The following is a 27,079-nucleotide window of genomic DNA, read 5'->3' as shown; positions in this document are numbered from 1 at the left end:
TATATATATATATATATATATATATATATATATATATATATATATATATATATATATATATATATATATATATATATATATATATATATATATATATATATATATATATATATATATATATATATATATATATATATATATATATATATATATATATATATATATTCATTCATTCATTTATTCAATGATCCTCTGTAATCCCTTAAGGGACCGTTGAGGCCGATGGTATTCTTCTATCTCTCCAAAATCCTTTTCTTTTCCTCGCCATCTTCATTGAGCTCAATGTTCCAACCCCCGTCCATTCCGTGATATCATCCATCCACTTCCTCACAGGTCTTCCAACTTTTTTCTTCCAGTCCCTCTTTCTCATCAGTACTTTTTTGATCAGTCTGTCGTCTGTCATTCTGCAGATGTGCCCAAAGATACCCAGCTTTCTTTCCTTGACACTTTCATACACAGTTTTTTGTCTTCCAAGTTGTTTTCTTATGGCATCGTTTCTTATCTTTTGTCTCCAACTGATTCCCAGCAACTTTCTATAACAATGCATCTCGAATGCTTCCAGTTTGTCTTTGTCTCTTTTCTTCAACGTCCAAGCCTCACATGCATACTTCAATGTAGAAAACACACACGCTTCTACGATCTTTACCTTTTTTTTGTAGATACAAAGGTAAAGTATTTTTGTTTGTTTTACCGTTTTTCAATATTACTTTCAAAGATGCAAACATTCCTCTCGCGATTGCTATTCTTCTATCAATTTTTTTCGAACAATTATTGTCATCAGTTATGAGGCTGCCCAGATATATAAATTGGTTCACTTGTTCGAGTTTTTCTGCTACTATCTGGAATTCATCATTGTTTCCACCTGCTTCCGAAATCATTATCTTCGTCTTACTGCTGTTGATGTGTAGTCCATGGTTTCTTCCACCATCGTACGTCAACTCGATCAGTTTCTGCAGACCCTCTGCACTAGATGCTAGCAGATCTATATCATCTGCAAACCTGAGGTCCCTTATCACTCTGCCTCCAATGTCGATTCCCTCAATATCTACATTCTCCATTTTTTCCAAGGCTCTTTCCAACAGTGCTAAGAACAGTAATGGTGATATTGGATCTCCTTGTCTACTTCCTATGCTTGCTTTGATCCAGTCTCTCAGCTCTGTACCTACCTTTACCGCCATTGTTGACTCCTCATAAAGCCCTTTCAGCACCCTTACCATTTTTGTTGACACTCCCTTACTTTCCAAAGCTGCCCACAAACCTTCGTGTTAGACTGAATCAAACGCCTTCTTAAAATCCACAAAACAATGAAAAGTTGTTTGACCTCTGCTTCCTGCATCTTCCAACAATAGTCTCAACATCAGGATTTGCTGGACTGTACTTCTGTCCTTTCTGAAACCTGCCTGCTCCTCTCCTAAATGCTGCTCTATGTCTTTCTCCAATCGTTCTTTCAAGATCGTCAGCATGATCTTGCACATATGAGGGATCAGTGCTATTGATCTGTAGTTGTTGCAGTCTTTTAGGTCTCCTTTTTTTGGCAACATGATCAAGATTGATTTACACCAATCTTCTGGCCATTTTCCACTGTCCCAGATTTCTTGGCAGATTTTGTGAATCTCATTACATACAATTGGTCCTTCCGCTTTGATCAGCTCTATGGGAATTCCGTCTCTCCCTGTGCTCCTGTTCCCCATTTTCTTCATTGCTTTTATTACTTCCTCCAATGTTATTTCCGTTTCTTCCTCATTGACTACTTTTCTTTTTTTTACAGCCTGTAACACCTCCTTTGTATACGTGTTTTTATCTGTGAACAGGTCCTTGATATATTCCGACCATCTATCTTTGATTTGTTGGCCTTCAGTTAGAACATTTCCATCCTTGTCTTTAATAATCCTTGACGTATTCTTCAGTTTTCCTTTTAACTGTCTGACTAGCTGATACGCCTCTCTTGTTTTGTTTTGTCTAACTAGTGCTTCTACCCTTTCGCATCTATCGTTTATCCATCTTCTTTTATCTGCTCTGGCACTTTTCTTTATTTTACAACACAGTTGTTTATATTTCATCTCATTTTCGTTGTTTTGTCTTTTTGTTGCTTTCAACTGTCTTCTTTCCTCTACGAGTTTCCAAGTTTCATCACTTATCCAGGGTTTTATTATGTTTTTCCCTACTTCGCATTATTTGGCTGCAGTCTTATGCACTTTCTCCAAGTTACTGACTCTTGTTTTCATATCGTACTTTGTTTTTGTATCCAATTTGTTTTCTATTACATTTCTGATGTCTTTCAACTTCTCTTTTATCATTTCTGTGCTATCTTTCACTCTTTTGATATTTTTGCTTGACTTTAGTCTCTTCGTTATTTTCATCTTGACGTTGCATAACACTAGACGATGATCTGATCCAATCTGCACTTGGAAAAGCACGGCACTGAGTAACAAATTTCATCCATTTCTGTTCTATCAAAATCAAATCTATCATGTTCGTTGTTTTTCCATCTGGTGATTCCCATGTCCATTTTTTTGTATTTTTTGTTTTTGTATTTGTTATATACATTTTTTGGTCTTTTGCAAATTCCAGCAGTCTTTCTCCTCTATTATTTCTGTTTCCTATACCGTATTTTCCCATGACTTCTTCAAAACCAATATTGTCTCTTCCGATCTTTGCGTTCCAATCTCCGGTGATTATCTTAACATCTTTCTTTGGCAGTACATTCAATGTTTGCTCCAGTTGATCGTAGAATGCCTCGATTTCTGCATTCGAGTGATCCATTGTTGGAGCATAGGCCACTACCACATCAATGTCTTTTGGGTATCCCTTAAACCTCGCATACATCATTCTTTCATTCACTGGATTGTACTCCAACAGTGCTTTTTTTGCTTTTTTGCCAATAACCATTCCAACTCCATAGACGTGCTCCTTCTCTGTTCCAGACCATAATATCTTCCCACCTTCCATTTCTCCACCTCCTGTCCATCGGACCTCGCACAGACCAACCACATCATATCTGAATCGTTCAAGTTTTTTCTTCATCAACGCGTAAGTCCCTGTCTGCCACAATGACCTGACATTCCAAACTCCAACTGTCAACCCCATCTTCAGTCTATCTTTCTGGGACTCAGTAGCATACTTTACACTGCAGCCTCCTCTAGTCCCCAAAGCTGCAGCGCGGACCTTGTTCACCCGGGTGACGTCCGAGCCGGTATGTGCATACTTTTTTTGGACTACCATCGTGTTATTAGCGTTTTTACGACAGTGTAGCAAGCTCCTGTCAACCATTCCTTTCTATCCGGACTTTGGACCGGCACCTGATATTACTGGACCACAACTCAGGTGGTGGAGTGTGGTTTTCTGTCTGGATTTGCTCCCATAGCCTTTCCCATGAACAGGTATGCCGCAAGGCAACGGAGGTTTGAAGTCAGAGTTTTCCTTTTCCTAGGTAAATAGCCGACCAAGGCTAACGAGCTTCACCTGCCCGAAGCAACTGGTTATGGCGCCAGTTATTCGCCTTCGCCCCTTCTTCTGTTAGTTTAAACAGTTCTGCCGCGTGAAGGCCAGGATTTGGGCTTGGTTGTCAGAGGCTCTTTGAGACGCTTGCCATATGGGACCATTTTATAGATGATGGGAGCTTATCCCCATCACCACCCCGGCATTAACAACCATTCAGAACCTTATATATATATATATATATATATATATATATATATATATATATATATATATATATATATATATATATACACGCATTTATATATATACATATATACGATTATAAACATAGTATTTTACGCGTTAAACCATTTTACGGGAAAATGACGGCAAAATGAATGAGCGCCGTAATTATTTTAAAAACAATATTTTCTTTATTTTTTGTGTTAAATACATACAGATATGAGTAAAAACATAAAGATATGAGTTTTTTATTTTAATTATGTTGATTATTATTGTTAAATAAAAAAATGAACATTACGGCTGACTGCCGGGATTATTGTGCCGGCCATTGTGCTACGAACCGCTGTCGGAGCGTACATGTATAATGCGCAGCCATATTATGCCGGACATAGCCGTAATTTTCGACGTTCGCCCGGCACCGGCCCGTATTATCGTGCTATCTGGGGAACAAAAAAGCTTTTTTCAGTATTTCTATATCGTATACCATCTTCGGTGTTCGAATTGATATGTTTTGTATGTGGTCAAATGCTCAAGTACATATACACTGTGTCTCTACAATGCTAATTATTTTTTGTTTAATGTGAATACTTGACGGTCATTTAGTTAGTTATTACGATCTTCAACTTTGTGCAATCATTATCAATGATTCCTCTGTTTCTAAGTTTATTAGTCTTTATACATTGATTCTAAATGTATGTATGCACAATGCATATAATTAGAATAATATGAGTAGGGTAGATTAACTATTCTAAGATGGCTATGCTACGAATATATCGAATATCGATTAACGACCCATTCCCGATTTTTTTTGCAGGTAAATTTGGTTAATTTTGCTAATGAACATCGTATCGCTATGTATATATAATATATATATATATATATATATATATATATATATATATATATATATATATATGCCAAAAAATTAATAATAAAAAATAAAAAAATTGCTTGTAAATATTTACTGCGTAATGGAGATACACAACTTGAAAGCTTGTATGATTTTTTTATTCAATTATGTTCTTTTATGTAACTCCGAAGAAAACGTTGAGCGAGAATACGATGATAAAGCTGAAGCAACACACAGAGTTGATAGCTTGAATTTGTTGATATATGTAATTTTACTTTTGATTACCATACTTACAGTTTGGCTTTTTAAACAGAGGAGGTTCAGATTCATTCATGAAACCGGTTTAGCCATAATTTACGGTGACTTTCGTTTTATTTTATTTAATTAAAATTAATGACATGTATGTAGTAATCACTGTCTTCCTCTTCCGTCTTCCTAATTTTTTAGTTCAATCAATCAATCATTTAGCTTGTAAAGCGCTATTTTTGCTAATTTCAACAGCGCTCCTCAATGAATTTTGCAAACAGATGGGTCTTGAGATCCGCTCTGAACTTCGTAAGTGATGGAGAAGTAGTAAGAGAAGTAGGTTGAGAGTTCCAGAAAAAAGGGCCAGAAAAAGCAAAAGCAGATTTAGCAAAAATCTGTTCAACATGAGTTAAAAAGAAGCGAGAAGAAGAAGACGATCGTAAACCGGGGCATTTAGAGGTTTAATTAATATATCTGATAAGTACTTAGGAAATAATTTAGATTGAGACTTATACATAAATGTGCAAATTTTAAAAATTATTCTATATTTTATAGGTAGCTTGTGCAAGAGAACAAGATATGGAGATATATGAGAAAAGAGAGGGGCATGAGCAACTAGAAGAGCAGCAGAGTTAAAAGCTTTACTTAAAGGATAGAGTATAGAATCAGGAAGACTATAGTAGAGCGAATTACAATAATCAATCCTAGATAAGACTAACGAAGTAACATGAAGGAGAAGAGTAGGATCATCAAGAAAAAGCAAAAGTTTTTTTATTCCATGTAGATGAAAGTAAGAACTTTTAGCAACACTATTAATCTGAGAAGAAAGAGACCTACTAGAATCAAAGATAAAGCCTAGACTACAAAACTTGTGAGAAACATCAAGAGTTTTAGAATCAGGTAAAATAATAGGAGGAATAATAATAGAAATCTTATAAGAAGTAGGAAATTTGAAGGTGGAAAAAGATAAATTAACTAATTTGAAAATGATAGGATAAAATGTTGAAGAAATTTTTTTAAGTAAATTAGAAGGAAGTAGATCTAGAGAACAGATTGTAGACGACATGGAATTAATAATTTTAGTAAGTTCTAGATGATTTATTGGAGTAAATACGGAACAAGATTTAGTAGTAAGCTTAGTAAAGTCATGAGGAGAAAAATTAGAATTAGATGTTCTTAAAGAAGTAATTTTATTTACAAAAAAGCCATGAAACTGTTAAACAGAAAAAGATGAGTGAGAGGATTTCTTATGAAGAAATTTGGATAGAACAGACCACCTATTTTTAGATGTTGAAGCAGATGTTATATAATTTCTAAGAAAAGTTGAGTGTTTAAAGAATAGTAGATTAATTAATTAATTCAGATTGATAAATAGAATAAAGAGAGTTAGATGGATTTAACCTATAGGCTTTCTCTAGTCTTCTAACATTTTTCTTGGCTAATACACAAGCATAATCAAACCAAGGAGCCTTACGAGAATAGAGCCTATAAGTATAAGATTTAAGAGGAATGAGCTTATCAAGAATAGAAGTAATGTAGATATTAAAAGCATAGACAAAATCATCAACATCAGAAAATAAGGTAGTATCAAAAACAGTTTCAGCAAGAGATTGAAGAAAAATATCATTATTAAAAGAAGACCAGCATCTTTTAGAAATAGAAATAGTTCATTTTGCCTTGATTGAGTTATGTTTTACTATTCTAATATAATTTATAATATAATTAATATAGTATAGTAACTATTCAATACTGTATATATTAATATAGTAATGTGTTTATTTTATAGTATATTAAATTAATTTTTACAAACTTCATATATGTATAAATTCAAAAAACACTACAATGTAATGTAATGTAATGTAATGATTACATACATGAACATTTATAAAATAAAATATAAATCCTATCTCTCACCTCATCATCAACCCTATTTCATTTTCAGTCATGGTTATTATTAATATTATCATTATATGTCAAGAATAAGAAATTTATGCTAAAAATTTTTTTTCATGTCAAAAACTGTTTTCTCATTTGTCTATTCTATTAATCTCGATTCTTAAATAAAGTTCTATGATGACCAAATTATTGACTGACTGATCTACATTATAATACTAATACACATAAACTTTTTATTTCCAGTTCTCTCAATTTGGTTTTCATCATGTTCTATATTATTATAACACACAAGCATTTTTTATTCAAATATTTTCTAAAGATGTCCTCCTCATTGCTGGTGTCACCAAATCTTTTTATCTGCTTTTGCACTGACTACTTTTCAGCTTTTTTGGTACAGCAGGTTTCATTAGTATTTTCACTGAAATATTTACTTTTTATTATTTAAAATTTTAAATCCTACTAATTCTTGCAATTTTAGCTTTAACTTCATTTATCAATTTGATAATCTTTTGTAGTCGTTGAGATATTTATCTTTTTATTCTTATTTTTCTGTTGTAATGTTTGAAGTGTCTCTAAGGAATTAATTTTTTCCTACCTTTTATATATTTTTAAAAGTTATCTTTAATTTTCTTATTTTTTAAACAGCCAACATACACTGATGAGCGCTTCTTTCTTGAAAGAAGCTACTAGTTATTAGGTTGGCCCAGCTGTCATGAGCCATGACAATTCATTCACTTAAATTTTTGAATTTAAATTTTGAATGTAAGTGTATAACCTAGCAATTGCACAATAGTGCAATGGCTAGGTTATCGTTTTAAAAGAATTTCAGTCCTCATATGTCCATCATGCTTCACACGAGTCATCATTTTACACATGTGTTGAAAAATGTCGTTGAAAGCCAAAATGTGGTCATATAAATTGTAGTTTTTGAATGAGTTCTAATTGTTTATTAAAGATTTTTATCTTTGTTTATTTTTATATCTTCTAGGATTAATAATTGGGGCTATTATTGCATACGCTATTAAAAAACCTGAAGAAAAAAAGGGAAATGATTATTTTAACTCTACCAACCAATCCACTGTCAACCCTGTCTCCGTATTTAATGTTTGTTCACATCAAGTTGAAACAGTGACAGAGAGTAGTAAAAATGAATTGCAAGAAAAAGCTAGTATATTTTTTTCTCACTTTTTTAATTTTTTTTTTATTTACGTATCTTTTTAATTTGTGCATCATTTAGATAAAAAAATGTAATTATTTTCCACCTACCTTGTTTGAGGTTAATGTCAGAGTGTGCAGTATTATAGTCCCCAGTGTAATAAGTTATGCATTCCTTTAAACTATTTAAATATTATTTTAATTAACTAAACACTAATTGAGTTAATTGAAGGTTGTTTAAATTAATTGAATGTCATTTGAATTAATTGAAAGCTATTTGATTTAATTGAATATTATTTGAATTAATTATGCCACCAGGCAACATTCGATCCTGAAGTGTTTTTCAATGTGATTCTACCTCCAATTATTTTCAATGCCGGATATCAAATGAAAAAGGTAACGTTTTGTAATTACTTATTATTGACTAACAACAATAATCTGTTTTATTCAAATTTCAACATTTAGCCCCAATTTATTGACTGACAACAATAATTATCAAATTCATCATTTTTTGCTGAAGATTTGTGATGATTTTTTGGTCAAAAAATCGTATAGCTGGATGTCATCAGCATACAAATGAAATTGGAGACCACTTTATTAAATAATTTTGATGATATCAGCCGTGTAAAAACGAAAAATTACATCAGTGGCCAGAGGACTAATCCCTACAAAACCCCATGCATAAAACTTGAACTTGCAACATCCAATCATTGATATCCACAATTACCGTTTGTGTTCTTGATGACTAATATGATGCTAGCCAGCCCAAAGTTGAGCCATCACAACTGCATGATGACTTTCGGGGATTTAACAAAGTTTTATGATCAATGGTGTCAAAAGCAGCACAATGTCATTAGGGTGATTACTGCAATTTTCCCACCACCATCGATTGCATCACACATCCGAGAGAGAACTTTCAGAAAAGCCATCTCTCTTGAGTGATTTTTCCAAAATCCAGATTGCAATTTTGATGATAATGCATTGTTGTGAAAATAATTCTTCCCCTTAGATCACATCAAAATAAGTGACCAAACGCCATAGTAAACTGGCTAGCTGAATGGCCTGTGAATTTGTTTAATCTTCAAGATGTATGTTGATATAGCCCATAACGACGATCTGTAATAAGTTTTTTAAAAGCTGACGGATTTCATCAAAAAACCCCTGAGTTATCTGTGATGAGCATAGTATTCCAAATCATTTTTTGAAGTGATATGGAAGTGTAGTGACAAATAAGTATTCAAACGATTTGGGACAGAATTTTAAATTTTATGTCAATCTTAGTGTAGCGATAGAATTCAATCAAAATAATGACCACTTCACCACATGGATGACGAATTGACTGTTTGACTACTTCAATCTTGGGTGTTTCTCTGTTTCTGGTAGCGTCAAAGCAACAATTCCCATGTGATACCGCTTACTGGAGAAAAACATTTTCAGAGGATATCAATCAATTAATCTTCGTCCAGAGACCCAGTTTCCGAGGTAGGACGTTGTTTTCTTTGCCATCAATTTTGTACGCCAAATTAGACGATCAGTTGTGTCCATTTCATTTAAATTTAGAGCGAGCTTTCATGTCTTGCTCGATTGTTTGCGACCAGAACTTCTTTGGACGGTCTTTGGGACGTGTGCCAGGTATTTCAACATCTGCAAGAGAAGTTATGGCACTGTTTCCACTTTGTTTGACATGACCAAACCACCGCAGACGGTGTTGCCGGCATTCATCCTTTATATCATCTAAACCAGCACGACCTAAGATTTTTGTAGATTTGATGTGGTCTGATTTGATGTGATTTCATAGGATACATGCCGACTTTTAAGAAGCCACATGGAGATTGTTTTCATGAGAGGCTGTTTGTTTGTGTTCAAGTGACCAACTTTCAGATGATTGACTCTGTCTTTATAGCTCACTTCTTGTTTTTTTCAATTTGTATAAGGGCGTCATATTCGGTGTTTGAACAGTGTTTTCTGTATACTTCTACGCAGCTTGCAATTTTTTTCAAGGCATACAACTTCAAAGCTGTATAAACAATTAGCTTCTTTGTAAGTATAAAAATATACAGCTGTCCCCAAAAATCAACTTCTAAAATTATTAAAAATTGATTAAAACTACATTTTTAAAAAATTAAAACGGAGAAATCTTTTCTAAAATTAATTTGAAAATCAGCAGTCAACTTATTAAAGTTAGGAACAACATTAACACTTTTCAATAAACAAAGCTCATCTTCGTTACAGACATGTTATAAAAACAAGTGCTTACAAGTATGTGTACGCCACTATGTTTTATAGAAAAGACTGCATCACAATGATGGTATCACAGACACTTCTTATAAATGGTTAAGATCGTATTTAACAAACCGAACAACATAACAAGTTTCAATAAGAAATTCAGTCTAACTTTGCCTTGGCAACAACGGTAGTATCACAAGGATCTTCTTTCTGTATGCAGCAGATGTTATAAAAATAATTAGCTCTTAGGAGTTTGCTTGTCATGCGTTTACCGATGACATTCAGGTATCAATCACTATCGACAGATTTGTCCAGTGTTTGAATATTGGATGTCATCTAATATGCTCAAGCTCAGCGAATATAAAACACAGTTGCTTCCAGTTGGTATGTGAGAGCAGTTGTCAAAACTTAATTTTAGTTTAGCTGGGATTGGCGACGTTAAAATGTCATTCACTACAACATCATCTAACTTTGGTTTTTGCAAATTATTATCAATGGTTGGATTATTGCAACAGTCTGTTTATAGACTGTCGGACAGGTCAATCGCTGTCCTTAAATCAATTCAGAAAAGAGCTGCAAAACTGGTGGACTAAAATTTCGTCATGTAACACCTATCCTGGAAGAACATTTCTATCAATAACAACACATTAGACAATTACTTGTTTAAGAAAATACAATTCACGTCTTTATTACCACTTGTTGAAACCACAACGCACAGCTATGCAGTCTCCACATGTTCATTCAGCGTACCAAAAAAAATTCATTCCTATGCCCCTCAAGTCAATTTTGACCACTCAGTAATCATCGGCGTTATAATGAGTGATGTTATAATTAATTACATCACTCAATAATTTTATTTCTCATCGCTTTTCGTTGTTTTTCAACAGTCCTTATTATTTCAATATTTATTTATTTATTCATTCATTCGTTCATTCATGCACATTCATATTTATTTATTTATTTTATTCATTCATTCATTTATTTATTTATTTATTTATTTATTTATTTATTTATTTATTTATTTATTTATTTATTTATTTATTTGTTGAAAGCTGCTGGTCATTTAGTCATTACTGATCCAAAAGTATTTTTTAGTATCTAAATAAAATGATACTGAATTAGAATAAATTCACTTTATTATATAAAATGAAATTAAATTACATTGTAAATAATATTCATTGCGATCACTGCATCTAAAAAATTTATCATGACTATCACACTTAGTTTATTTCTCTGTTATTAATAATTTCGAAATTCACGAGTGTTGATCTAAATAATTTTGCGATGTTTCATGGATATTCTAGTTTTTAAAGATTTTTTATTTATCATAAAGATGAAATTATTTTTGACAGAAACACTTTTTCCGCAACATTGGAGCAATAACAGTGATAGCGTTCATAGGCACAACAATATCCACGCTAGTCATTGGGTGGGTATGTTTTCAAATTTATTGGTATTAGTTTTATTGGCAATTATTTACTTTTTATTGGGTTTTATTAAACAAAAATACAGAAAAAAAAATCGTAACCAAATCTCCAAAAAAAAATTAATGAAGCTGGATAGAAAATAAATACACGATTTTCAATCACATTACAAAAACACACATACACACAAGCAGAAGTCAATCAATCAATCTTCGTTTAGCGTCCAGAGGCCCGGTTCCCCCGAGGTAGGACGTTGTTTTCTCTGCCATCAATTTTTTTGCGCCAAATTAGGCGATCAGTTGTATCCATTTCATTTAAATTTAGAGCGAGCTTTCATGTCTTGCTCGATTGTTTGCGACCAGGATTTCTTTGGACGGCCTTAAGGACATGTCCCAGGCACTTTAACATCTGCAAAAGAAGTTATGGCACTGTTTCCACTTTGTTTGACATGACCAAAGCACCGCAGACGGTGTTGCCGGCATTCGTCCTTTATATCATCTACACCAGCACGACGCAGGTTTAAAAGAACAGAAAAAAACGATTCATCATATAAACAAAATAATATGTAGCAAATGCAAAAATAATTTATAGGAATAAATACCGATACATTGATTGAAATGAACAAAATTATAATAATCATATGCTAACTCTGCAGTCAAACATGATATTTTTCAAAAAAATCATAGACTGCTGATTTAAAATTGTTCAGGGAAACAGCATTGACCGCGTCTGTGGGCATTCTGTTCAAGTCGTCTACTACTCTATTAAAAAATAAAATTTGCGGCAATTCTTGTTGCTGACTTCTTACTAACTTTATCTATTTCATCATAAATTATTCTAAACAACAAAATTCGATCGGCCCTTTGACGTCTGTATGTAAGTGAGGGCAATTTCAGTTTCTTGAGTCTTTCATCATATGGAAACCTCTACAAGAAGCCACTATTCGTGTTGTTCTTCTACAAGAAGCCACTATTCGTGTTGTTCTTTTTGAGTTCTTTCCAATTCATCTATCAATCCAACTCTATAAGGAAACCATAATTGCACACCATACTCAATATGTGATCTTACTAAAAATTTGTACAAGATTACAGGCTTTTGACAGGCTTTCTGGCAACCACACACAGCATGGTACTCGTTCTGTTTACTGCTTTCATCACGTGGTTTCTGAAGTTCTACCTGTTGTCAATTAATATTCCAAGATCTGACATCTCACAAACCTCTGGCAGACAAAATGACGATCCATCACCTTCCAAAATTGTATTCTGAAAACATGATTTTTTGGAACCAATTATATGGAACCTATTATATTTTTGTTTAGCCCGTATTGACTTAGTTTGCGAGACTTTGTCAAATGCCTTTTCCAGATCCATGTAGACTACATTTTTCTCGCAACCCCTGTTAACTCCCCCTGTTACCGCTTCTAAAAATTTCAATAGTTGTAAGACTGCTGAACATTCAGGTATGAAGCCGAACTGACTACTTGTAAAAAGATTATTATCTATGAAATGTCTTATGATATCGTCCTTCAACAATCCACCCATAATCATACAGCAAATTGACGTATGTGACTCAGGATGACAATTCTGTACCATATCTTTGCGGCTTTTTTGTGCAAAGATGCCACATGGCTCATTCTTCAGTCGTCAAATACAATGCCCTTATCCAGTGAACGTTGAAATATTTCACACAGATGGTTACTAATTATATCTTTCATTTTTCATAAAACTTTTGAATGTGTTTCATCCGGCCCCGCTGATTTGTATGTCTTCAGATGCTTTAACTTTGCAGATATCATCTGTTAGTTAATTATCAAATCTTCTCTATTTTTAATTGAACTTTTATGGATGAAACACTTTCTATTGTCAAAAGAAATGTCTTTTTCGTAGACCAAAGAAAAGAAACTAGCAGATACTTTAACTTTTCCATTTACATTGGTAACAATTCTGCCTTCTACTGACAATGGACCAGCTAACCCATCATATCTGATGCATTTCTTTACATGATTTCAAAATAATTTAGGATTATTTTTATATTCTCTAGCAATTGATTCCTTTGACTGTTGTTTTAACACCTTGAACATTTTCTCACTTTGACTCAAATTTTATGAAACTTATCTAAATTGTTATCCCCATATCTAAAAACACATCTTCAAATTAAATGTTTTTGTTTGATTAATTCTTTAAGTTCATTATTCACCTTAAATATGAAATAAGTATTTTTTTATTTTTGGAACAAATTCATATGTACATTCCATCAATTTATTTTTAAATGTCTTCCAATTGTCTTCCAAGTTTAAAGCTGGTATAAATTTCAGCGAAGCTGACAAAGATTCCTTGAAACCTTTGTAATCTCCTAAATCGTAACATAACTTTTTCTTGCTTGCTTGAAGCCAAACAAACAGTAAAAAACAGTTGAAAGACGAAATAAATGAAACGAAAAGACATCTCGATTCATTTGAAGAAATAGATGAGCAACTAAGAGCTTCTCTCAAAAAGAACCTGAAAGTCGTGTCGTCATCGACCTCCATCTCGGAAACGCCAAAAAACGTATGATGTCTAAACTTTACTTTTTTTACCAATGTCTCCGTGTACCACAAAACAGACCTCATCCTCAATAAATTATATGGAAACAACAAACATAGCATAATAAAAATAAGCAAAACTAGACTATCTGTTGAGAGTTAAAAATAAAAGAATCGTTCTTTCAAAATGAAATATATGAAGTAAAATTAAATCAAATAATAGTTCTTTTTTTCACTGTTTGCTGGCCTTTGACTTTGATGAAATACTGCAAACTTACCGCATTCCCCCTTGGTTAGGTACCAACTTAAATTTGTTTAGTAAAGATTTTCCTTTTTGTTTTTCCCAATTAGTCGTTATCTGTTATTTTTATATCCTAAAAGTTTAACAACATTATTTTAACTTATGTTTTAAAAAGTTTATAGGTAAAGCTTTTATGAATATAATAAAATATAAATTGGATTAGTAAAAAATAAGGAATTAATGTTTTCGTGTGATGGAATTTTTGTCAAATTATTTAAAATCAAAAAAATGATGCGCCTAACCAAAATGTGTTTTTGTTATTTCAAGAGGTCTTATGTATGGGTTTGTTTTATTAATAAAGTCAACGAAGCTCACAATGTTTACCGATTGTTTGTTATTTGGAGCCATTATATCTGCTACTGATCCGGGTAAAATTTATTTAAAAAAAAAAAATTTTCGTTGCTTTTTAATTGATTCTATAACAATCTTACTATTTATAGTGACGGTTTTGGCTATATTTAATGATCTGAATGTTGATGTTGATCTGTATGCTATCGTATTTGGCGAGAGTGTCTTAAATGATGCTGTGGCTCTTACTCTTACAAAGTTGGTGATGCTTCATGCTATTTTGTAAAAGTTTACATTAATAACATTCTTTAAAAATTAAAAACACCTTTATATTAAATTTATTCAATTGTCATTAGAATTTATTGTTTACATTTGTTATTTACTGTTATTGTTAATTAATTAATTTATCTTTTAAGTTTTCTGATTTATTCTTACGTTGTCATCGGAAGGCTCTACTTGCCGCATTTATTGTAGATATTTGATTTTTTTTTGCCAGGACATTTTAGTAAAAAAAACACCACTCTCTCAGTTTCGCGTTTTATTATAACATTTTACTACAGAGACAAGCTCGTGAAATCATTCATTCAGTTGAAATTAAATTATACTCAATTTAAATTAACGCTCAATGGAATGTTGGATAACTCTTGTTGGATAGCTGATCCCAAAATACATTGGATGTGGGTAAAAATTGTAAAATAGAACATCACATATTAAGATGACAAAAAGACAAGTATATAAAAAGAAGGGAATAAAAGAAAAGTGATTTCATAGCTGAGATTTATTTACCACGGAAATGTCAAACTCGTTTGGCTGGCGGCGGGCCGTTTTTAAGAGAAAAATAATTTCACGGGCCTCAACCATTTTAACGACATTTTTTGGATATCTTTATACTTCAAATGCATTAGTAAATGCATCATTATGGCAATAATTTACCACTCAAATCACAATTTTTTGATAAATTGCAATAAAAACAAGATTTATTTTTACTGGAATATTTTAAACGACTTTGTCGAATTAATTGGAATTCGAAATTTTGAGTAAAAATCATCTCCAGAGTGACTGATGAATATTTTTAGTCTGGATCTAAACTTTATGTATGAAAAAATTATGTACTTTTAATATAACGGAGTTTCTGCAGCAAATTTTCTATATTTCGATGTTTGTTATCCAAAACCACACATTTTTTGGAATCAAAACTTTTGTACATTTTCATAATTGAGTCATTCTGAAATTCAATTAACGACACTACTATTTTTGGCCATTTTTATCGAGTTCACAAATCATTTTGTTAGTCTATTTATTCTGCAAGTCTTTCAACTTTATTTCTAAATTAGCTTAATCTAGCTTCTTCAAATATTATAGTAGTGTCACATATGTGGTCTTAGGTCGTCCTATCATCTTCAGTCGGTTGGTTTGATTGATTGGTTATTGTATTACTATTAAATGTGCTGTTATTCATTTTAATTATTGGACTATTCTTTGCAGGTCAATTGAGAGCTACAAGAGTGCCAAATCAGGATTTGATGGTATGGCTTTCCTAAACTGTTTAGCTATCTTTATGAAGATTTTTTTTGGATCTTTGTTATTTGGATGTTTTATGGGTGGTGTTACCGCCCTAGTATCCTTTAAATTTTTGTAATTTCTACAATTAATTTTAAGATTTTATAAATAAAAATTGTTTATATAAGTTTTCTTTGAAAAAATGTTAAATTAGCAGAAACACTTTTCTAACTTTTGATTATGATTTGAAACTTGAACGCGGTGGCAAACTATTAAAAATTATTACTAGCTATGGACACGCTTTTTCTTTTGAAAGTGTTTATTTTGTTCAGATTCTCAATCATTGCCTCTAACAAATCGTTTTAATTCACTGCTTCTTAAAACATGGGTTTGTTAAAAAAGGTCCTTCCTTATTGTTGTGATAGCATAAAATTACCATAATCATAAAAAAATGTATTCTGCTTTTATAAGGAGCTGCGTGTTTTTGAAATTGGAAACGCAATTACTTGGGAAAGTTTTGATAAACCTGGAAAACTAAGGAACAATTTTTTTATAAACAACGAACAACAACATTATAAAGAAAGAACGCAATTACTTGGGAAAATATTGAAAAGCATAGAAAACTAAGGAGCAATTTTTCATAAACTATGAACAACAACATTATAAAGAAAGAACGAGTTTGATTGCTTAATGGATGATCCGAAACTAGATAGGTTTTGGGTTAGTTATGTTTACAGAACTAAAAACTTTTTTAATAATAAGGGTGAAGGCATGGTTTCAAAGCTAAATTCTTCTAAATTTTTTCACCTGTTTCGAGGTTGTGACTAAAAACATGACCAAGCTATATTAAACCTCGGTTGGACGCCAAATGAAAAGAATTAGAGAAACTTTGAGGACGTTGAAGATTTAAGTTGTAGTTCGTACAAACCTTTGATTGTTGTTGGTAGTAAAAATTCTTTTGTTAATTTTTTTGAACTTTTACTAGAATTATATTGAAATTATTTAAAATTTGATTAAATCATTGAAATTACAAGTTTGTTTGACTTAACTTTTTTCAAAATGTTAGTTAACTAAATTTACAAAATTAAAAAACTATCCAACCTTGGAAACCTCGCTTTTCGTTCTAATGTCATATGCCACCTTTTTAGCTTCTGAATGCTTAGATCTCACGGGTAAGCTCTTTTAACTTTACATTTCTTTGTTGATTTTAAACTTATTTTTCGATGTGAGAGATTAATATTAATTTTATACCTTTTGCAATTTTTGTAAGTTTGCCGATCCGATAAAAATTCATGGTAATATATTTTTGGGTTATTTATTTCATTAAATCATTGAGATTTTATATGAAATCAAAATAAATGGTTGACATATGTAAGAATGGCGAAAATCATTTTGATACATTGTATGTTGATCTATGTTTGTTTAAATAGTAGAAATTGTTTTAATAATAAATTTAATTTGAAGTTAGAAAATTTATAAAACAGTTAATTATCTTCAGGTATTGTTGCTTTATTATTTTGCGGCATATGCCAGGCTCATTACACATACAACAACTTATCTGCTACATCTCAGAACAACACTAGAGAGGTTTGTTGTTTTTTCTTATTCTGATCTGATGTGAACATAAACATATATTTATAAAATAGCGCTAATGATTTCTTTTTTCATGAGTGAATAATCTTCGTTCTATAGTGATCACTATAATAGTTTTCGCGGCTAAAATTGGCTCAGATAAAAAATGTTGCCGCACACACTTTTTCACATTAATATTGGTAAATTTTTTTTGGATCTTATTACAATGAATGCACTATGCAAGTATTGTATGGTCTCTTGGCATAGATTGAAATATAAATTAGATATGCGAGATCGTTGTCATCACGCATCATTCAAATTCAAAAAAATTCAAAATTTTATTTATTTAAAATTCAAAAACACAAAATAAAAAAACAGATTATGCGGATTTACGGACATCACATAAAAATAACAAAACTTGTAAAGACCACCGTGAATACAATAATCAATTTAAAAATAAGAACACACATATATACAAAAGTTTATCAATTCACTAGAAGCAATCAGCAATTTAAAAATTATTCGATATTGGAATTGCTGGAGCAGAAAATTAGATGATCCTCTCACACTCCACCTACCACGTGCTTTTGTTTACTTCTCTATTCCAACGTCATTTCCTCATTTTCTACCGTTTGCTCTGAATTTTTCAACTATTTTACATTTTTTCTTTGCTTTCCTGGAATGACTTTTATACTTATTAATAACCTCCAAATTCTATTTTTTAAATTTTCACCGCACTTTGTGTTATGTTTCGTGTTACAAAATGTTCTTGTACAGCTCTTCTACTCCAGCTCAATTTTTCAAGAAGTTTAGCCGAAATCTTGATCACCAATGTTTCAACTTTTGGCAAAAATTTTTACGTGTTCATATGATGTTATCGCATTTGGACTGCATTCTGTTTTTTTTTTTTTTTTTTTTTTTTTTATAAGGCAGCTCTGTCAAAACGCAGAGCTGCTTAAATGTTATTTTATCCTTATCATTGAACTTTCATGCTGCCACAAAAGCGGTGTGCTTAATAATTTTTTTATTTTTCTTGAAATATTTTCTGATTTAATTTTCTCAATCTTTCATATAAATCTCCATAACTTCCTTACCTCATTCCACAACATTTTTTCTGATACTTCTCAAGTTAATAACAATGAAGATTTATATGATATTTGTTTTAATTTAAATCTGCGTTAACTTTTTTCAGCTGTTCAGTTTAATGAATTTTTTGATGGAAAATTTTGTCTTCACATACATTGGCGTTTCAACATTTACTTTTCAATACCATTCCTGGGACGCTGGATTGACTATATTTGCTGTGGTTAATAAATTAGTTCAAATTAATTTTCGAATGTCTGAGTATGTTCTAAAGTGAATTTTTTATATCAACTTGATTTCTATACCAGTTATATGTTGTTTATACAATGTTACGGTTGTAATAATAAATTTCAATTATTTTCACAGTCATTCAAATTTTTGAATTTATCATTTTAAGTTTCTCTAAATCATAATTTTGTTCACATTTCAAGTTAATGCCACATCAAAATTTTTTCCTTATTTGATATTTAAAAGTTTTCGGTCATCGTCAGCCGAATGTGTCACATCTACCCGTTATCTTTCCTTCTCAACCTAGGGAGAGTCCACAAAATAACCTGCAATATGCAACACGTCATGCTTTTTTCTGGTTAGTTTAACTGTTAATAACTTTTGTTAACGATAAAAACCTCCATCGCCAACCTTCAACTCCATTAATAAATTTATTCAACTACTCCCCGATTACATTTCGTCCTATTTGTTGCTAGCCACCCATAGTAAGTTAATTGCATATGTCTATTATATTTATGCATTGTAATTGTGCATTGTATTTTCTATATCGTTAAAACTATTCCTCCGGTAAATAGAAAATTATTTGAACCGTTTATTAACATGTTGGTTGGGATGTAGGTTTAAGTTTTTGAAGGCCAAATGCTTTTTTACATAAAATGTACATTCATAAATCTATAAAGTTTCAGAAGACTCAATTTAACGTTGTAATTGCAATTGAAAAGATGTTTGAAGCCATTCTGCTACTCAATCTATTTTTTTAAATGTGCTGTTTGTATCAATCTTTTTACTGATTTACTGATTAAAAACTTTTTTAGTTTCGTAATGCTTTTTTGATTTTCTTGATTTGATTTTTTCTTATTTTTTTTAAATTAAATGGAATTTGTTGTCGATTTTTAATAATTTTTGTTACTTATCCATCTGTCACACATGTAAATATTTTATTAATATTAATACGTTTTTTTAAAATCCAATTGACTTGCCGTCGATGCAACTTGTGAAGGTTATTCCTAACAGTTGCATCTGCCAGCGCATGAATAAATTGCACTTCATTGCTGCAATGGGCTTAGTTTGGATGCAACAACCTGAAAATTTTCTAACGTCGATGAATAGTTTGGATTTTTTACTATTTATCAATTTAAATATACATTCAGGTCAATTTTGCTTTGATTTGTTAGATGCATGTTATTTGGTTACCGTTTCTAACATCAACAGCTCAGAATTTTGTTTTCAGCTAACTCTAATGTCTTATTATGTGCTGATTTGACACAAGAGAGTCGCAACGAATTTCGGACCTCATTTATCCACTCCAGAAAAATAATAAAACAAACTCTAAATCGACACGTTACCAAGCAGCGTTTGCTTAGTTTCTTTAATGACTTATTTCGCTGGAGTTCAAGATTGACAAAACTCTGTATCCGTGTACTTGGAATTTTTATTAGCTTATGAATTAACCATTGATAAGCATTCGATTTTTCATTGTTGATGAATCTGATCTTTGGTTTGGTAGAAATGAATTTTGTAACCCTGTAACTAAAAGTTTGCAATTATTGCGCATGGATTAATGGACAATCATGTAAAAATTCTTGCCTCTCCTGAACAATAACTTAGCTTTAAATCTGAATGAAATTATTTTTTGGGTCCGAGATGTCCTCTCAACATAATCATGCTTTCTATAGTTTACGCAAAAATGGAAGAGCTAACTTAACGTCGTGTCAGACAAAGAAAGACTTTTGGAGCTACAATCTTCAGTTAATAATATTTTCTTGTTTTTTTTCACGAATTAATTTGATTGATCATNTTCGGCGTACCATACAATGTCGTAATTATTTTTTAAATTTATGACAGTTACATTCACACATAAAACATTTCAATTAATCAAATTTAGGGCTTAGAGGGGCCCTGGCGTTTACATTGGCCATCAGGAACACTTCAACGGTTGCTAGACAAACAATTCTGTCCATCACATTGATTGTTATCATATTAACTGTCTTCTTGTTGGGAGGATTCACAACTCAGATCATTTACTGGCTGAAAATAAGGTTTTTATGTAATTAAATTCAATATGTATTTTGCCAAAAACTTTTCTCAATATTTTATGTGTGTGATATTATTAAATAAACCTGGATAATTATAGTCCTATAAATAGAAAATAAATCTTTAGGGTGACAGAAAGGGCATCAAGAAAGTTGTTTCTTTTCTAATTTATAGAAATATAAAAAATAAATAAATTGATTAATTATTATAAGTTTTAGTTGTATCTTGTTCTTGCCTCTCTAACAAGTTTTTCCGCTCACGTTCAGTTTTGTCGTCATCGTGACTTCTCGAGATCTCTGCAAATTTTTCATCTACTGTTTTATGTTATGCTAAATATTCCGAAATGAAAGTAATGAACTGTTGCCTGTTTTGTTCTAGTTCAATCGAAACTTTCTCTTTATTTAATTATTCTAATACTCGCTTCAATTTTTCAGAGGCATCCAAAACAAACACAGTGCTTGTAAATGAACGTGAAACAACGCATCACACACAAGAAAATGTGATGAGCGAGAATTTCCTTTGCAATCGAATTCGGTCACTGCAAGCAGTAGTGCCAGACACCTTACAGTTACACCTTCGCGCACATCTTTGTATTTTTTGTGCTATTGTCGACTTGCTTTACAAGTTTTTTTTATTATTTTATTCAACACAAATTCATCTTCTTTATGCGTGCTATTCATGACATTTCTATAATATTTCAATTTAGAATTTAGTTGTTTTGGTATTGTTATTGTTGTTGTAGCTTGCCTTTTGGGGTGCTGTAATATATATTAGATATTCAGAAATCAAGCAACAGCCACTGGGTCCGCCCAAAGGTCGGCGGTAGTGAGGGTGTGGTGGGATTTGCATGGCAGTTGCATGGCAGGTGAGTAAAGTGGAGCTGTGGCGACTTTACTCACCTTAATAGTTTACTGCTTTACTCACACTTTACTCACTTCAATAGTTTACTGCGTTACTCACTTCAATACTTTACTGCTGATAGGAGGTGGGTGGCCGTTGAATATAGGGTTGGATTTTAAATAATTGATGGTATTTAGGACTGTGGAAGTGTGGATATGACGGAGTTAAAATTTGTTCGAGTGATTATGAGGAAAGGTTGATATGAAGTTTTTTAGTCGGGTTGAGTTAAAGGTGTTGATTGTTGGATGTTGTTGGGCGCGAGTGGGGCATCGACTAGATGATGGCATGGATGACTGCTATTGAGGCATTAGGCGAGACATTGGTCTGTGAGTAGGGTGGAGTGTTGAAGGATAGGTAGGATGTTAGTTTCTTGGTGTAGGTGATCTATGGGTGTAATGAGGAGGCAGTCGGTTATAGTTTGTTAGGCAGAATTTTTGGTGGTTTAGAGTTTTTGGAGATTGCTTTGGGAGATGTTGAGAAGCCAGATGGATGCGGCATAGTTGATGACGATTCGGCAGATAGATTGGAAGGTGGTGAGGAGAGTTTCTTTTTGCTGGCCCCAGTTAGTGCTTACTTGAGTAATTTGTTTCGTTGTTGAATTTTTTAGCTATTGTTTGTGTATGTGAGCTGAAAGTGAAGAAAGTGTCAAAATTGATACCGAGTAGTTTGGGGTGTTTTTGATCCTTGTGGTTGAGGTGGTGTTGCAGTGAGCAGGCGATGCAAATGGATTCCAACCCACCTTCTCTCACCGTGTTTGTTTTGGTATTGGTTTTTGACGTTACTGTCGTTATAGTTGTTGTTATCTCTATTGATGTTGTTGTTGTCATTGATGTTATAGTCGCTGTTAGTATTGACGTTATTGTAGTTTTCGTAGTTGATATCAATATTGTTAAAGTTATTATCATAACCGATGTTATTATCGATTTTATTGATGCTAGTTTTTCCACTATTTTCTATGTCGTTATTGTTTCCGCTATTTTCGTTGTCGTTGTTGTTGTTGTTGTTGTTGGCGTTTCCGCTAGTTTTATTTCGAATGGCTGATATCTCTTCGTTTTTCCATTTTGATAACAGAATTACTATATAATTTGACAGAGTTAGTGTTCAGGAGAATGAGCCATCTACGTCAGATCAGGTTAGTAAAATTTGATTATTTGTTATATTATTACAGCTGACCCGGCCTGCTTTTTATCGCTTTCGAAATAATAAGTGTTGCTTAATTTCTTTTGTTAATTTTGATTAAAAACAAAGTAAAATAATTAACATTTCATTTAAAACTGTACCTTGTTTAACATCAAACTGGTAATCGTTGCCTGAACACAAATATTCATTGCTCTAATGTGCAAGTATTAGTATTAGTAATAATAGGTTTTCCCTAATCGATGAACCGAAAAATTCCGTACTTATTGGCATCATAATTGTTACACATACCGACATCGGGAATTAAATTATTTCCCAATAATTTAACAATGCTCCAATAAATGCCTAATGGTTTCTCGATTCATTATCGATAATTATCCTATAATTTATCGTTACTTCGATGTTAAAATTGTCTAATAATAATGGTTTTTGCATGTATATACCATATATGTATTATTTAATTATACGTTGGAATGTATGTATATGTATCTGTAAGTATGTGTGTGTGTCTGTGTGTGTCTGTGTATGGATCTATTTGTTATATGTACGTATGTATTATGTACGTATGTATGTATGTATGTATATTTATTTATGTTTTTTTAATTTATATTATCTTTATTATATATATATATATATATATATATATATATATATATATATATATTTGTATATATATATTCTATATATTTATAGAATATTGTAAATATATATATATATATATATATATATATATATATATATATATATATATATATATATTTACAATATTCTATAAATTCTACCGAATGTTTGGCGTTAGTATGTTTGTAGTTCGTTTTTTCGATTTTTCTCACTAAAGTTTTTTGGTGAACGTTTAGTTTATTAAAATTCAAAATAAACTTATTTTTCGAATTCATGCTGCAAATAAGGCCATATTTCGATTCCGAATGAATCATCATCAGTGCTCCTTGCTGTATATATAGGGAAATATTGACTTTGTCAAGATGAACTTTGACGTTGTAAAAATTAACTTTGGTGTTGTAAAACAACACCATATATTTATATATATATATATATATATTATGCATATATATTTTACAACACCAAAGTTAATTTTTACAACCTACCGTAGCTTTACTGATTTTTGATAGATAAACACAACTGCCTTAAACACAGACTAGTTTAAACATATTGATGTAACATTAGATGTAACATTACTCTCTCCTTAGATTATTCCCTTTTACATTTTTGTCGTGGAAAGAAGCAAGCCTGACTACGTGAACGACTTTTATCTTTGCTCGGTTCTGTTCTTTCAGTGGCTGTTCGTAATGTATATCGTGGATGTGGAACTAAGTTGCTTCTTAGGATAGAGCTTGTAGCCCCGATGTCGATGATAATCGTACAATTTTGTGAATCAACTTTTTTCACTAGTTAAAGGTTATGGCGATTCCGGTGTAATCTATAGACGTTTTTATGGTGCTGGGTGTGTTAGGTCTCTAAGCCAACTTTTGCTCCATTAAGTTGACTTTATTAGTGGCAGAAAACTGTAACGCAGGATTACCATCTTTCATTTTACATTTCTCTGTCTGTTGATAGCCATTGTTTCTTACAATAGTTTTTTATTTTTGCAAAACCGTCGAATATGCTCCTTTTTTTCGTAATTCCAGCATTTTGGTATATCTTCGTCCTGGTTTTTAAGGCTTTTTTGACATAAAAACTTCTAATGTAATAGATGTATTTTTATATCAGTTTTTGTCGTTTGTTTTGCCTTTTCGAACGTAAGGCTATATGCGACTGCATCTTTGAGGCTGTGTTTATTTGCTAGCAAAAGATTTTCGTGAAGCTCTTCATCTCGGAGGGCTTTTATAAACAGTTTCATCGTTTCGTTTTTATGCTCCTGGTCAGAAGATGAGCAAGATAACAGAGTTAGTCGTTCTATATCTTGTGTTAGCTGTTGTATTTTTTTTCCGGTCGTTGTGTTCTGCTCCTGGGTTGAGTCATATACCTTTTTCTTTTGCTCTCCCCACACCGTACGTTTAGCGCATTAATCAAGGTTGTGAAGTTGAATTATTTCTTTTCAGGGATTGTTTGCAGTACTTTCGCTGCCGGGCCTCGCAGTACTTAATACCAACGCTGCTGCCCGGTCTTTCTCGTTCCACCTATTACTGATTGCTGCAGCCTCAAATGGAATTTTGTAAATGTTTTTCCTATCAAATATAGGCGCAATTAACACTCTTACAGTGACGTGGGTCATGGTGACTATCATGTCTTGCACTGGTTCCAGTTGTTGCTTTATTATTTCAATTTTACGTCAGACGTCCTGTTTGAAATCGTCAATCTTTTAATCAGTTATTATCGATTGTCGCTCTACCTATGTTCTATCATGCAATTTGCCTCTACATGTTGTGGATGCTGAGAGCATTGGCCTAAATATCAACCCTGATGTAATGACTAATGACTACAACTTCCTCCGGTTTTGTTTCGGACCTCCAATGTTAGGCATTACTTATAATATAGTTGCTCTTACTTGTATCGCTTTGCTACAAACGTGCTACATTTGTCGTTTGAAATTGAGTCTGGCGTCAATCATCACTCCAAAATATCGAATAAATGGCTATGGTTTTACCTCGTTTTCTACTTGTGATAAGTACTGCTTCGCCTTTGTGCTCTGCTATTTCTGTTTCTATCCATCTGTTTATTTTTGCAAGGGTGATATCAAACGCAAGTTCTATCTTTTCGAGGTGTTGTGCAACAACAACCACAGCCACATCATCGGCATTTACCACAAGATTGACACATGTTGGCAATTCTAGCTCCACTCCAGCTCGATACTCCTCGTGTTGTTTTTTTTACCTGTTTTTGTATTGGGCTTCAATAGTAGAGTAGAGTAGGTTGCAACTATTCTCTGTAGGTACATTAATACGTTCATTTTGTCAAGTTCTTGCATGATACGGTTTCATTTGTTAAAGTCAAGGGCATTTTGATGTCTAGTGGCCACCAGACAATACTTCTTTTTACTCCCTCTCCCCCCGGTTCCGCTCGTTGCATCCTTAGCTGTATTAACGAAAAGATTTATAGCATGTTCGAAAGTCAAACTGGTTGATGGTCAACAGCGTATCAACTACTGCTTCAACCCTTTGTTGAACTATTCTTTCTAATATTTTACCAGCCATGTCGGATGATAAGATGATGGTTCATCCAGTGGTTTCTTATTGGAGGGGAGAAGTTCTGCGGCTTCTATCTGCGATTCAATTCAAATAATTCCATTGTTTAAGAGAAATTTTAAAAAATTGTTTTCATTTGACTTGGTGTAAGTTAACAGATAGATCTTTGAGCGATGTTTGAGGATTTAATCATATTTAAGAGAAGAATTTTAGCTTTCCGTGTTGTTTAAGCTCGATTATTTAAAATCGACCTTTTCTATTAAATAAATAAAGATGGTGAAATTCTAATAGAACTTTTATTTCCTCTCTGTGTTTGTGCTCTTTGGGTCATTGTTATAATATTGTTTTATTAAGTTGTGGTTCAATTGGCGTATGGTTTTCTGCTTTACAGTAACCAGGTTACTGCAACGAAAATATGATTTTAAAATGCCTAAATAAATTGTAAAAAGCGTTATTTTGTTTCGCACTTTTAGATTTATCAAACCCTTGTTAACAAATCATGAACCTCCACTCACCGAAACATTACCCAAGTGCTGTTTTCCTATTGCTAAACTGTTGTCATCCAAAGAACAACTAACATCATTTGCAGAAACTGTGAGTTTTATACCTTATTATACATGGTTAAATATCTTAAAATTAGATGTTTATTTATTTCATGAATGCTTAAGGTCCTTACAGTTACAAAACTCTTGGTTTCGTTATAGTTATAAATAAAGCCAGTTTTAGGGAAAAGGTTTAGAATTGTCGGCGAGTTAGCTCAGTTGGTAAAAATATCTTGTGCAGTTACGCGATGGCCTGGTTTGAATAATGGTTGTCTGAAACTCAAAGACTATCATACGCCATGCGCGCATGATATATTATGTATATGTGCGTCGTGTGATGTGGCACGAAAGTTTAAATATAGGAATGATA

The 27,079-nt window shown here is 32.3% G+C and overlaps 2 protein-coding genes across 2 annotated transcripts in view; one reads left to right on the top strand and one right to left on the bottom strand.

Moving 5' to 3' along the window:
* The window catches only part of HELRODRAFT_164206 (hypothetical protein), a gene marked incomplete at both ends in the record, with an annotated part of 3,834 nt that extends 564 nt beyond the window's left edge, over positions 1-3,270 (bottom strand). Inside the window, one exon of the mRNA XM_009029207.1 lies at positions 2,546-3,270. Coding sequence (XP_009027455.1) covers positions 2,546-3,270 — 725 coding nt within the window. The remainder of the gene's footprint in view (positions 1-2,545) is intronic.
* Positions 3,271-4,718: 1,448 nt separating this feature from the next.
* Positions 4,719-26,746, top strand: HELRODRAFT_119364 (hypothetical protein; the record flags this gene model as incomplete). Its single annotated transcript, XM_009029206.1, has 15 exons — positions 4,719-4,872; positions 7,644-7,864; positions 8,129-8,206; positions 11,389-11,465; positions 14,550-14,650; positions 14,723-14,828; positions 16,056-16,188; positions 17,137-17,242; positions 17,569-17,657; positions 18,835-18,948; positions 19,200-19,311; positions 20,839-20,992; positions 25,423-25,481; positions 26,190-26,313; positions 26,641-26,746. Coding segments are annotated over 15 exons (1,734 nt in total), but the record flags the coding sequence as incomplete, so codon positions are not given.
* Positions 26,747-27,079: the final 333 nt, after the last annotated feature.

This window comes from Helobdella robusta (assembly GCF_000326865.2).
Source record: "Helobdella robusta unplaced genomic scaffold HELROscaffold_6, whole genome shotgun sequence".
Lineage (NCBI taxonomy): Eukaryota > Metazoa > Annelida > Clitellata > Rhynchobdellida > Glossiphoniidae > Helobdella > Helobdella robusta.
This window is presented reverse-complemented; position numbering and strand designations above follow the sequence as displayed.